At 37.6% G+C, this 14,590-nt stretch overlaps 1 protein-coding gene across 1 annotated transcript in view; it reads left to right on the top strand.

Annotated features, from left to right (window-relative positions):
• Positions 1-6,956: 6,956 nt before the first annotated feature.
• The window catches only part of srbd1 (S1 RNA binding domain 1), a 51,594-nt gene continuing 43,960 nt past the window's right edge, over positions 6,957-14,590 (top strand). The window contains exons 1-9 of the mRNA XM_005727303.1: positions 6,957-7,031; positions 7,387-7,451; positions 8,489-8,891; positions 9,155-9,394; positions 9,929-10,095; positions 10,791-10,908; positions 11,048-11,186; positions 12,497-12,593; positions 12,688-12,877. Coding sequence (XP_005727360.1) covers positions 7,387-7,451; positions 8,489-8,891; positions 9,155-9,394; positions 9,929-10,095; positions 10,791-10,908; positions 11,048-11,186; positions 12,497-12,593; positions 12,688-12,877 — 1,419 coding nt within the window. The 5' untranslated portion in view covers positions 6,957-7,031. The remainder of the gene's footprint in view (positions 7,032-7,386; positions 7,452-8,488; positions 8,892-9,154; positions 9,395-9,928; positions 10,096-10,790; positions 10,909-11,047; positions 11,187-12,496; positions 12,594-12,687; positions 12,878-14,590) is intronic.

The raw sequence follows: 14,590 nt of genomic DNA on the forward strand, positions 1-14,590 counted from the left end.
ACACACACACAAGAACACGGAAACGGGTTGTTTACCTTCTCTTAGGTCAGACTGAAAAGTGATTCACGGTATTAGTGACAGAATTCAGCCAAATGTTACCTTTATGACTGAAGAAAGGCAGAAGGAACTGAAAGCTGAAGGCAGGGGAATCCCGCACTGCCAATCTCTACTCTGGTTGGCGTTTTTTTCACAAATTGAATTTGTGATTGGCTGTTTGTAATAGTTCATCATCTGTAACTAAGAGCAGAGAATACAGACGTTTAGTCTTGGAAAAACAATTGAGCTCTTTATATAGCGAAGTAAATGGGGTATATCTTTGACTTTTATTAAATATCTGTAAATAATTTAACTTTGTTAACAACACAAACCCTACTGTTTTCAAAATACCTGTACTACCGATTATGTCTTTAATAAAACATTTCTATCTTTATTTCTGAATTTAAATCTAATATTAACAAAATTCTACTAATAACTATAGATTGAGGAACAATTATGCTTCCAACCCACTCCTGTAATGTCTTTACATCCTTGAATCGAACTTAACTCTTGAAAAAGACAGTTTCTCATTCACCATTCAAAAAGCAGACCCCAGTTAACACTCATTTATAAAATCTGTTATTATATTAAATATATATCATTAGCATATATTTAACATGGGAGATTTTTCTAAAAAAAGGAAAGAGTAATATTGGTATATTTATATATATTTCAAATAAATATCCACACATCCGGCTTACAGACTTCCTTTTTCCTCTCTTTATATTGGTTGTAAATTTCCACCAATTAATGACATCTGAAGTGTGGACACTGCTTAGTTTCTTACAATTTAGACATATGCAGCATTGTAAAATCATTGAGGTATTTCTTGATTTAGATTTGTTGTGACGTCAGAGTAATAAAACAAAGACCCAATTGAACTGGCTAAAGGAAGTGAAAGTATATTGGACACCTGATTTGACAGGACAGTACTGCAAGTCAGATAACTTAAAATCAGACGAGGTTGCAAAATCACAGTTGTGAGTGGTTTGGTTGAAGTTGTAATAATGAGTCTCTGTGCTCTTGTTTTAATTCTTCTGGTAGCCTAAGAGGTTCTGAAATTACAAACATTACACAAAATGAAACTGATTTTCTGAGTATGTGGGCGATGGAGATAACCTTCTTTCAAGAGTAAGGAAAAGGGAAAGGCTTCTGTAGTATCATTGCTTTCGCTCTTTAAAATCACTATACTATATTTAATGGGGGAAACCCTATCAAATCATTTTCAGTAGATTTTTATGTATACCATGTACATTTACACCATGTAGACCCCATTTCCATGAAGAGGTGTACATGGGGGTATTTGGGTGCCATAACACACACCATGTTTGGAGATAAAAGGAGACTGGATTTCACCCAACAAACACTATACCAGCTTCAGTGGTGGGAACATCATGGTGTGGGTTGTTTTTCAGCATACGACACTGGCACACTTTATGATTGAAGGAAGGAGGAATGGAAAAATGCACCAAGACATTCTTGATAAAAAATACTGGTGTCATCTACCAGGTTGATGACAATGAAACGAGGGTGGCCTTTTCAGGAAGACAATGAAAAAAAGCCTCTTCAACCTGTCATCACCACCAAAGGCTTTTGTACGAAGTGTTAAATAAATTTCAGTAAGCGTGTTCAATATTTATTATTACACATATTGGAGCACTGTATTGTAGCACTGTATTGGAGCACTGTATTGTAGCACTGTATTGGAGCACCTTTGTCTGGTGACTTTGGAGGGAGCTGAAGCTTTTGCTGGATTCTTGGTTAATACTCTGTTTCTCTCCATTAAAATGAAACTATGATAAAAAATGAGATGGTTCAAGCTTACAAATTCAATATTTTCAGTGCTGTAAATGTCTGAAAACATTTATAAGTGATGTCAAAGAATGAGAAATGCTCTTTCTCATGTCCATAACATAATAAACAGTTTTGAATATTTTCACATATTCTATTGAAGACTTCCATCCAAAATTTGAGTCAGACCAACTATACCAACATTAGTTCCACAACAACAATTTGTAAACTTAGAGGAGCCTGGTCAGATGGACATTTATCAGGAAATGAAGTCAGCCCAGTGAAGAGGAAGAGGAATAGAGTACTTTTCAGCAACAAAGGGAACAAAACACAAGAAGCAGACGAATACAGAGTATAGATTTTACTATACCAGAAGAAGAATGTACCAGAGGAAAAAAGTAAATGAGAAATTGATAAAAATCTGAGGCTGAACAGAGCAACAGGAAGTGATACTGGGGATTTTTTTTAAAAACAGTTTTTCTTGATTGCTTTGACACAGTTCTCCGATCAGAAATGTCACTCTAACCACTCTTTATGTCCTTACATTGGTCTTTTATCATTATGCTTCATATGCTTCACATACTTCACTACTAAAAACATTTTGTTGTGTTTATGCATTTCTCATCTGTACGTATTATAACTTCTATACAACATATCTTTTACTTTGTGTTAGTGTTTGCTAGCAAATCACTTCCTACTTTTTTCAGTGGTTATAGTAACACATGCTCTCATTCTGGTATCACAGCTGTGTGTTGTGACTAATTACATACGCATATATACTGTAACCATATATAGTGGGAATTTCCTGTAATATACAATAGTACAGCAGTAGTATTGTAGTTGTTTATATAATGTTCCTTGTTTATTTTTTGATGCACTTTTTTTCAGGAATGATCTGTAAGAAGCTGCAAGAGACAAGGTAGTGAGATGTGGTTTAGAAATGATAGCACTGACAAAAAGACAGAACCCTGAGCCAGAGGTGGCACAGTTGAAGTTGATAAAGTTTTCATTGGGAGTGAGTTGGATGGACAATTAGAAATCAGTACATCAGAAGGAAAGTGTAAGTTGAGTGCTTTAGAGACAAATGTAAAGGGACAAGGCTGAATGGACACATAGTGAATATACTGGGCAAAGGATGTTGAAGATGCTGGTGCAAGGCAGCAGAAAAGTAGGAAAACCAGATAGAAGATGTGTGGAATGAAGGAGGGTTGATGTGACAGAGGATAATGTTAGGAATAGGACAACTACTGTGGCAACCACTAAAGAGAGCAGCCAAAAGAAGAAGATGAAGATAGTTTCCTGTGTATCATCTTGCTTGGTGCTTTCCTGATCTGTGTAATGCATAGAGGAACACAAAAAGTTATTTACACTCAGGTCACGCGGTGTCCCTGTTACCATGTTATTGTGCCACATGTGTATATGTACGCAAATCACCCTAAGACATATATAATATAATATAATATAATATAATATAATATAATATAATATAATATAATATAACAATAGCTTAATTTCAATTTTCAGTTAACAGGCATTTCTGTCAGGGCTCTGTGTGCGGGCAGGCGGAGATGAGGATCCAAATGCAGGACTCGGACACTGAATTGCAACTCAAAAAACCCCTCAGCTTTATTGCTGGTGATGTAACAAAGCATGAACTGACAATGAACGACTGGAAACAGAAACACACAGGCACAATCTGAGAGTACGACGCAACAGAGAGCAAAGGAAAACACAGGGCTTATATACACAGAGGAGTAATCAGGCAATGGGAAACAGGAGGGAGACACCGCTGGGAGAAATTAGGCTAACGAGACAGGGGAGAAGTAAAACTGAACACACTGACATCAGACATGAATGTGAACATTCAAAGAAAAACAGGAAACAAGACACTTTACTAAGACACGGACTAGACAGAGTGAGACAGACTTGACACTGAACTAAACTTGCAATAATAACAATAATCAAAACAGTATCTCTAAATAATCAGAACATAAATCATAATCCAGAAAAACACCAAAACATAAGAAACAGAAAAAGCTGGGTCAAAATGACCCAGAACCGTGACAATTTCACTATAATTCAAAACAGACTGTAGCTCAGAAAGTAGAGCAAGCAGAAGGTAGGTACGTTGATCCCTGACTGCTCCAGTCCTCATTGCAAAAATCCTTGGACAAGATACTAAACAATTTGCAGATTGTTCTCCATTACATCAAGTGTGAATGTTATATAGAACATGAAGGGGTGAAGGAAGCATGTTATATGAAGTGCTTTGAGTGTTCAAGTAGTGCTCACAAGTGCTATAGAAGAACTAGTACATTTACCAAATTGCTTGCGTGCACACAGCCGAGAAAAAGGAAAGTTCAGTTCAATTAATTTCTGCTCTGTTTAATAAAAATCTCAGTATTATTTAAACTCAGTAAGTGGGCTGGCCTCTAAACGCTCAAATTGAGCACCGAGTGAAGAATTTCAGGGCAGAGTTTTGACAGTGTGCTCATAACTTTGAGTCATCCACGTAAAGTATTGATTACACACTCGTTCTGATAACATCTTCCCCTTTTAAAAAACAAGAAGTACTAGTGGCAACTATCACAACCATAAGCCTACAGTTGTTCTCAATAATTTTGGAACAATTTTCACCACTTGTAATGCAGCTGTCAAAATGGTTAAGGCATTTTTCATAACACAGACGAACCTGTTCAAAAGACACTACAACAATCAAAATCTTTTTCACATTTGTCAAAATTTGTCATTTTAAGACATCAAATTGCTTTTTTTTTTTACTTACTTTCAAAATAGTACAGCAAAAATATAGGTCTAATATTAAGTGTTTCAAAACACAATGAAATGAGAAGGATTTATTTAAAACTTTACAAAAGTCTGTGATTTGGTGCGGTTCATAAATTCACATTATGTTTTATCATCCTTGAAATTTCTAGTACAACACTTGTATTAATAGAACACTGTATGCAAGTATGATTTAAAAAAACAAACAAACCCATTAACAACAATTCTTGTAATGGCATTAAAATCAGCCCAACTTTTATTTTCAAATGCAAAAAAGTATAACAGCCAACATACTGGACACTGTTCTGCTGAACAACAAACACTTATATTGCCATCATTGTTATAATCTTACAATGAAACAAAGTCTCAGATTTAATTGTTCTAAAACTAAGTTTAGGCCTTCCACAACTTTGTTTTGGAAGTTACATTACTTACATAATCAAAATAAAATGTATTTATTCTTCAGTCACAAGTGCAGGCTCTAGATCAAACAGCACATTTGTTTTGCATTCAAACACAGAAGCTTGGTATGTTGTAATATTTTAAGGATGTTTGTTTCCAGTCCAGGCATTACTGCCTGAATGACTGTCGTAGATTTAAGTGATCCAAATGTGGGTGAAAAAGAAAGTCATTAACATTGTCCCAACTTTGCCTTAAATCGTCTTCAGACAGTGCAGAATGCTGCAGCACGTCTCTTAACACGCACCAAGAGAAGATCTCATATCACTCCAGTTTTGACCTCCCTTAACTGGTTGACTATAAATTTTAGGTTTCATTTTAAAATTGTAGTTCTAACCTTTAGGACCCTACATGGTCAAGCTCGTCAATATTTATCTGACCTGCTGAAACCACATTCATCTTCTCGGGCTTTAAGGTCATGGGATCAGAGACTGCTGGTGGTACCGCGCACTCGTTTTGAAACTCGTGGTGATCGGGCCTTTCAGACTGTGGCACCACGGTTGTGGAATTCTCTTCCACTGTCTCTCCGCTGCACAGACTCCACTGATTCTTTTAAAAAACAGCTGAAGACATTTTTATTTAGAAAAGCATTTCCTTTTATGCTGTTTTTATAGTTTTATTGTTTTACATTGTTTTATTTGCTGTTTTATTTACTGTTATATTGTTTTATATTTCTATTTCCTGTGTTGTAAAGCACTTTGTGATTTTTTTTATCTGTGAAAAGCGCTATATAAATAAATTTTACTTACTTACTTACAAAATTACAGAAATGGAGAAAAGCAAAATGATAAAACTTTATGCAGAGGTCAGAAAACAAATGGCCAGACTAATTCGAGCTGCTAGAAAGACAACAGTGATGTTACAAGCAAGATATGCAAAAGAGCATCTCTGAAAGCACATCTGACCTTGAAGCAGATGGGCTACAGCAACAGATGACCAAACTGGAGGCCAGTCCTGTCAGCTAAGAACAGGAAACTGAGGCTATAGTTTGCACAGACTCACAAAAATTGGACAATAGAAGACTGGAAAAACATTGTAGTCATATGGCCTCCACATTCACCAAATGTCAGTTCAAATCCATGTCAAGTATGCATTTCTATTGGTTGCAAGTAAACCTCTGACATAGTGTTAGTGTATTTGCTCTTTCATACATATTCATACATACAGAGGATTCAGACATCCATACAGAATTCATAAAAGTGAGTAGTGAGAAGTGCATCAACACAGAAACAAATAGCTATAGTAGTGAGGCATATGAGGTATATGTAGAAATAATAGTAGAAACAATGTAGACACAATAGCAGTGCGTGTAAAAACAAGGAGAATGTCTTATATGAGTGAGAATATGCGTCACAGATTTGAGTTCTGCATTAAGAGTAGCGAGAATGACCTTTCTGCTGTCAGAACTGAGCCAAAGCGATGGAGAAAAACTGTAAAAAAAAAAAAAAAAAGGAAATTAATACGTAAATAGATAAAAGAAAAAGGTAAACACAAACAAGAGGATAGAGATACAGAGAATTTATTAAGCTAATTTTGGAAAAATGAATAGTTTTGGCACAACAGTAAATTCAGATGATAATTCAGATTGGAAAAGTTGCCGACAGGACAGGTGAAAAAGGACAAACGAATCTCCTTCTGGAAGGGAAACTTACAATTACATATGCCATAAAGCCAGCTGCAAACATACTCTCGTTTGCAATTCACAAATTCACAAGTCACGAAACTGAGGCTGTGCTGTACTTGGCCCCTCAGCTAAAATGAGTTTGACCACTCCTTTGCAGTATGTGGCAGTGTGCACCTTCCACAACAAATACAAGGAAGAAGAGTCTTTGGCCCTTTAAGACTTTTGGTTGCTGTGATTGGCTCAGTCCATTTTGTTGCAGGAACAGTCGTTGTACTGCACAAAGTGCTATTCCAGCGCAATAACCACAAATAGTTTGAGTATTATCAACAGTATAAAGGTATAGTAGGTAGTCACGCTTTATACCGTGCGGAAAAATTGTGTCATGAATTAAAATGCTTCGTTATGTCAGTAACGTTGCTTGCTTCATCATGTAGCGGCAAATTTGAAACAGCTAACCAACATAACGCCGATTCTGTTGTTAGCTAGCAGACACGTACAATTCAAGTTCAGCAAAAATAAATGGTCTTATGGTTGAATACAATGGGCTGAGTATTGTTTAGCGACGTAACTCTCGCCCAACGGCACTGACAGTGCACTATTATTGTTAAAGCCAGATAATTTTACACGATGTGATATGATTTTAACGATGAAATTTGATGTAATGCTTCTTACCAAAATACCTCCTCTAACAGATGATGCGAAGACCCAGAGCGACTACTGTCAACGCTGTAAAGTACAAAGATGTGGACTCCGACCTGTAAGTGCTTTTTACTCGTTCATTTCACCCACTCAGTAGGGCCGTACAGTATTTGTGGTTAGGAGCAGAAAATAATGCTCCATTGTTTTCATAACAGGTTGCTTAAAACATTTGTTAAATCCTGTATTTTAAAAGATTTCTCTATTCAATGAAAAAGCCCTTGAGAGTTATAAATTAGTGTGCAGTAAGTGAATTACATCATAGCTTCACAAACTGAAGCTTAAAAAATGCATTATGTGGTTTAAATCGAAGCTGTTTACGTGATGGTCAATAATACAAAGTGGTGGATTTCTGTATGTTCTGCTTTTGGGAATTTTAAGGTACTAGAATTTCAGGATCTTGTGGATAAGATGGTATGCAGACAACAAACAAGTTTCACCAAGTCTAGAGCTAGTCTTTTATGATAATCTAAGTCAAAGTCAAATTTATTCATATAGCACATTTAAAACAAAAACTGTTGACCAAAGTGCTATACATTTAAAACAATCAAAACTGATAAAAACATAGGAAGACATGACAGGCACAGGCTATGGTCACTTAAACCCCAATGTCTTCGAAATTGCTACAGATAGCTTTTTTGCAACAGCCATCATCTGTAATAGTATTAATTCTATTAATAAGATACATACTTAACATGTATTAATCTATTTTTTAATAGTTACTGTGTGTAATGTGTTTTAAACTTTAATGGACCAATCAGGAAACAAATTCCTAGACAATGACATTAAGGGAAATAAAATGTATTATAAAATGAAGCACTTTTAAAAGTTATATTTGTTCTATTTTAGTTATAGTGACAAAACAGGTGTTGTATTTTGGATCATTTGAAGTTTAAGGCCTTCTTTGTGAGGCCTTAGAAAGGGGTATTACGTGTTAAATGTTAAATATGTCACTAATTGTTCGGGTTGCTTGCATGTTACTAACTATCAATCCATTAAACACCTGTGAAAAACATTATAAAGTTATTAGAAAGGTTCAAGTTTGGTTCTGGTGTTATAATTGACAGATTTTGTTCTTTTTCTTTACTCCACCATCAGATCTTTTTCCCAAACGGTAAGTAGCGATGAGGATGCTGAGGAATGGAGGCCACCGAAGCCAAAGTCAAAAGCCCCCAACAAAACTGCTAGAGGTACTGCAACTGGTGAAAAGAAAACAACTGCCAAGAAAACTGCAAAACCAAAAGAGGCAAAAGCACCCAAAGAACCTAAAGCTCCCAAAGTGCCTAAAGAACCTAAGCTAAGGGCACCACGTAAACCTGCAGCAGGACGAAAAACACAGGCTGCTAAAAGTCTAAAGGATTCTGAAGCCTCAGTGTTGGCTGGAATGGAGAGGAAAAAAGTGGATAATGATTATAGAGAAAAAACAGGAGGAATTCAAACTGACTGTCCAGAGGAAACGAGGGCTGAAGAGAGCGGGACAAGTGTCAGAACGAAGGAAGAGGTAAGGCAAACTTTCAGTGTTTATAATTACAGCCAAATGAAACATATTAGAATGTAATTATAAGTTAACTTTTGTGACCCATTAATTACACAAAACTGTGGCTGTATTTATAATATTACAAACTGGACAATGAACACATCAATATTTACATTCTGAGTTGATGTCTGCAGAAAATGTCCATGTTCTAAATGTCTTGTGTTTGCATTTTTATGTTTTCTTTCATCTTTTCCTTGTTTTCCTTTCTTTCTCTTCTTTTCTTGTAGAGGGTGTCATTTATTGTGTCAGAATCCTATCAGAGAGACAGATGGGCAGACGAGGGGTCTTCACAAGCTTGGCTTGGAGTGAAGAAAGAGGAAGTAGATGCGGAGGATTTTACTTTTGATGAGCCCTGTTTAAAGAAACAAAAGACCAGCGCTGCCTGCATGGGACGGCCGACTAATTTACCATCATCTGAAGCGCAGTCTTTGAGGAATGAACTCAATATGAACTGGGACTTGATAGAGGTATTTGTATATATTATGTGGGAATTGTTTCTTTTTTTGTTTGTTTTTTGTCAGGTGGTAAAAAGACACCTCACTTAGTTTCAGACAGAAAATAAATGCTCTAATAAACGAACAGTTTGAAGGTGACCACCACCACCTGGCCAAAAAGCATATTTCTACCTTCATTTGCATAAAGTTATGACTCAAGAATTAAATTAGGCTATGTGACAGTGATTTGCATATGCAGTTTTGGTGATAAGCTACTGGAGAGAAATGCCACTTTAAAAAGTCACAACTGCTTTTTCAAATTTAGTGTATTGCATTACTGATGTTTGAAAATCATAAGTATACAAGTAGCCGTTCTTAATGCACACTGACATATTTAAAAAACAGTGATCAGTTAATACACACAAAGATCCAGAATTCTGCATATCAAATATAATCAAATGCTCTCTGCTGAAGGTTAATTTGTGTCTTTCTGCCTACCTGCTTAACTGTGTGTGCATGTAGAGTAGATGCAGAGTTGCAATTCCTGTATGTGTGATTCCCCCCCAGGTGCTGTCCCACTTGACATGTGTGGAGCGATGGGTATGTGCAAACATCATTATGCTGCTTCGTGAGGAGAACACTGTGCCGTTCATGGTGCGCTACAGGAAAGACATGATTAACCACATGGATGCTGATGCTGTTCGAGATGTCCAGATGGTTTATGAGGAGTTATGGTAAGTGAATGTAAGATGTTCAATGAAACAAAAAAAATATGAATCTTATACTTTCATAAGATTCAGATTCACCCTATCTCTAAGGGTGGCTGGCCTCTCCCTTAGAGATGGTGTGAGAAATTCGGCCATTCGGGAGGGGCTTAGAGTAGAGCCGCAGCTCCTCCACATTGAAAGGGGCCAGTTGAGGTGGTTTGGGCATCTGACAAGGATGCCTCCTGGGCGCCTCCTGGGTGAGGTGTTCCAGGCATGACCCACCGGGAGAAGGCCCCGGGGCAGACCCAGGACACGGGAGATTATATCTCTCGGCTGGCCTGGGAACGCCTGGGTGTTCCCCCAGACAAGCTGGAGGAGGTGGCTGGGAAGAGGGAGGTCTGAGCTTCTCTGCTTGAGCTGCTGCTCCCGTGACCCGGCCCCGGATAAGCAGAAGAAGATGGATGGATGGATCTTATACTACTTACACTACTCATGCCCTCAATATGTTAAAAGCATGGAAAGAGCATTTTAGAATACTGGAATTAGATTTGTGAAACCACATGAGCTGACTATACTGAGTCCTGCAGCTAGATGGTGCTATATGTCAAGCTTTAAAGCCTGAAATAGTTGCATGTGGCTGATTTGTATTTCTCTGATTTCTGTGTGTTTGTCCTGCACAGTTGATAATCTGTCTTTCTTCTATGTGTATATTTGTTCTTCAGTTCTTTGGCAAAGAGGACTCAGTCTGTGGTTCAGACCCTGAAGAAAGATGGGGTGTTAACAACTGAACTGGAACAAAACCTGAGGAACTGCCATTCAGCTGATGAACTGGATCATGTGGTCAGAATCAAATTTGTATTCCAAAGTGTTATCCATCAATTAACTGTAATAAGATTAGTTCATTCTTGACTCTCCACACATGAAAAGGGCTCCAGCACTAATAACTAGCTCAGTCCAGTGTTTGTGTTTTTGCCTGCAGTACTCCCCCTATAAGAAAGGCAGCAAGCTGACAAAAGCTCGCAGGGCCAAAGCACTTGGCCTTGAGGACGCTGCTTCTGCATTGATGAACACACCACACACTCTAGATTTAAGGGCATGGATAAAACCTGGTACTGAAGGTAACTGATAAATAGGGATGGGTATTGATAAGATTTTAACGATTCCGATTCCATTTTCGATTCTGTTTAACGATTCAATTCCTTATCGATTCTCTTATCGATTCTTTTTAAAAAAAAAGGAGAACACTAAAGTCGATTAGCTTAGAACTGTGTTTTATATCTTCTCTTTGAACAAGATAGAAATTTAGGAGTAACATGGCCTTACAAACCCAACAGTGAGATCTTAAGAGATCCACAGCCTACGGCTCTTCAATGGGGTGTCACAGGGTCCCCAGGAAAAAAAATGTATATGTAAAATAATAAAATAAATATTCTCCTGTAGCAATAACAAAGTTTAACATAAATTATTCTGTAGCAATTACACAAGAATATCCAGTAATGTCCTGCCTACAATTAAACACATTCACTTACCAAAGTGAAATCGGGGGCATCTGCTGTGGCAAATGGGTGCAAGCCTTTGACCACAAACTTAGACACTGCTGGGTGACATTCGTCTATCCTGGCCTGAAAGGAGACTCTACCGGTAGACTGCAGCGAGAACTGCCAGCATCTGAGCCAGCCAGACTCTGTCTCTCTCATCATGGTTATCTAAATGCAACGCACAGTAATAGCAGGTTTTGTAATAAGGTAAATCGCGCTAACATAATATGCAATGCTAATTGATTAGTTACCTGCAGTATTAACGGGAGAGGACGTGGAAACGCTACCGCTGCTGCTGGGTTGAGCTTCGCTAGTCCGGAGCAGATCAAAAACACGACATTCGTTGAAAGCAATCGCGTGTTTTTTGAGCAAATGCTCAAAACGCTCAAAAGTTTGGTTACACTTTATGAGAAAGGATGACAACAGGGCAACGTGCAATACTTGCAAAGTAGAGATTTCATCAAAGGGAGGAAACACTACGAATGTGCAAAAGCATATAAGTATAACCAAACTTTTGAGCGTTTGTGCCGCTCAGGCGCCGTGTTTCCTACTGGGTAAAAGACACTACTCAACGTGATGACGTCATTCGGGGCGACTGGAATCGATAAGGGAATCGTTTTTAAAAGTGGCAAACGATTCCAAGGAATTGAAACAGTGGGAACCGGTTCTCAACAAGAACCGGTTTTCGATACCCATCCCTACTGATAAACATGTGCACACTCTTGTCATGGTCTGCGCTGTTTTGTGTATTGCTTGAACCAGCCAATGATTACCAAATGATTTAAATGGTTATGCAATGCAGATGAAGACACACACAATCACATTCTAAATTCTTAAAGATTTATTGACTCATTTAAAGTACATTATTGATGTGTGTATATGTGTGACAGGTCTGTCATCAGTGGAAGAAGTGGCTACAGGTGTGGAGCACATATTGGCTGATATGATGGCCAAAGATCCTGAAACACTCACCTACGTGAAGACATTGTAGGAGTCTGTCTACATACACATAAAATCGAATTCATTTTTCTTGTATCTTCATGAATTATTAATATTGTATGTCTTTCTTTTTTTGTGCCAGATGTGAGAAAAGTTTTGTAAGCATACAGTCTTCTGTGTCTAAGTCGGCATTAAAGGAAAAGGAACAGGCGAAACCTGTCCAAGGCCACAAAACAAAAGCAGGCGCCGAGCAAAATAAAAACAAGGACATTGACAAGTTCCAACTCTACTTTGACTTCACCTGTAACATCCAACGTATCCAACCCCATCAGGTAGGAAGTTTAATTATCCTTTTAAGAATTGTCTGCAATCTACCTTAAAAGTTTTGTGCAAATACATTTTATAGCAGAAGCGTAACCATTTGGAGTGTGATTATAAGCTTAAAATCTTTCTCGAGTGCTTTTGTAATAAACATTTCTCTTTACATTTTAGCTATAACTGCCTGCCAGGCCACCAAAAAAACAAACAATCAGTTCAAGTCCTTTGAATATTTTAGAGTTTGGGATATTTTTATTTTGGCTTTGATGCACTGCATATATAGTGCTATTACTAATACTATTTTCCTTTTTCAGAAAACATTTTAATATTACATACATTTCACAAGAGTAAATACAAAATAGAGTTTTTAAAGGATGATTTTATTCATTAAGGGAAAAAATGCTACCTAAACCTATGTGAAAAAGTAATTGGCCCCATTATAAAATCGTGAATTAACTGTGATTAAACTCATTTTTAGGAAAGCTGATATTAATTCTTAACGTGCCGAGGATGACTGGGCGTGGTGGTGGAATGGCGGCTGTTTTTAGGGAGAAGCTCGCATGCAAACAACTCTTAACTGACTCTCATTCAGGTTTTGAACTTTTGATGTTTGGCATCCCTGCCCAACACGTGTCCGTTCAAATTTCAGACCTATTTCCAATTGAAAATCTTGGAAAAGATTGTATTAGTTCTTTTGTAAATAGACACAATGTTCTTGAGAGGTTTCAGTCTGGTTTTAAAGCTATTCACAATACTGAAACTGAACTTTTAAAAGTTCTTAACAATCTTTTATTAGTCCCTGACTCAGGAGACTCAGCTGTGCTTTTGCTTTTGGATCTGACAGCTGCCTTTGATACTGTTGACCACAGCATCTTGATCTCACGATTGGAGCATTGCGGCATCAAGGGCCTTCCATTAGAGTGGTTCAGGTCATACCGATCTGACAGGACTTTCTCTGTGAGCTTTGGAGCTTTTATCTCTTCTTCAGCTCCCTTACTTGTGGTGTTCCCCAGAGATCTATACTGGGGCTAATTTTATTCTCTATTTATATGCTGCCCATAGGTCAAATTTTTTGAAAATATAACATTTGTTTCCATTCATACGCCGATGACACTCGGATCTGTCTTCAACTGAAGAGAAGTTGTCCTGCTCCACTGGAGCCCTTAGTTCAGTGTCTCGGTGAAATTAAAGCCCGGATGGCCTCTAACTTCCTTAACTTTAATGACAACAAAACTGAAGTGATAATTTTTGACCAAGTGTCAATCCCAGCACCTCTCATTTTAACCTGCGCAGTCTTGAGTCTTTTATTAAGCTGCATGCCAAAAATTTGTGGGTTATATTTGACAGCAATTTCACCTTTGAAAAACAGATTAGCTCAGTTGTACATTGGTCTTTTTTCAAACTGAGGCTTTTAAGGTGAAATCATTTTTGTCTTTTAAAAACTTTGAATGGGCAATCCATGCTGTTATTACATCCCAGCTGGAATATTGTAACTCCTTATATGTTAGACTTGGCCAGACCTGCCTTGCAAGACTGCAGTTGGTCCAAAATGCTGCAGCTGCATGAACTAAAAGATGTGAACATATTTCGCCGGTGCTTGCCTCTATTCACTGGCTCCCTGTTCACTTCAGAATTGACTTTAAAATTTTATTGTTGACTTACAAGCCCCTGAATGGACAGGCTCCCGGGCAATTGTCTGACCTCTTGCAGCGATATGCGCCCTCTAG

Source organism: Pundamilia nyererei, unplaced genomic scaffold, assembly GCF_000239375.1.
Source record: "Pundamilia nyererei isolate P.nyererei 1_Seehausen unplaced genomic scaffold, PunNye1.0 scaffold00024, whole genome shotgun sequence".
Taxonomy (NCBI): Eukaryota; Metazoa; Chordata; class Actinopteri; order Cichliformes; family Cichlidae; genus Pundamilia; species Pundamilia nyererei.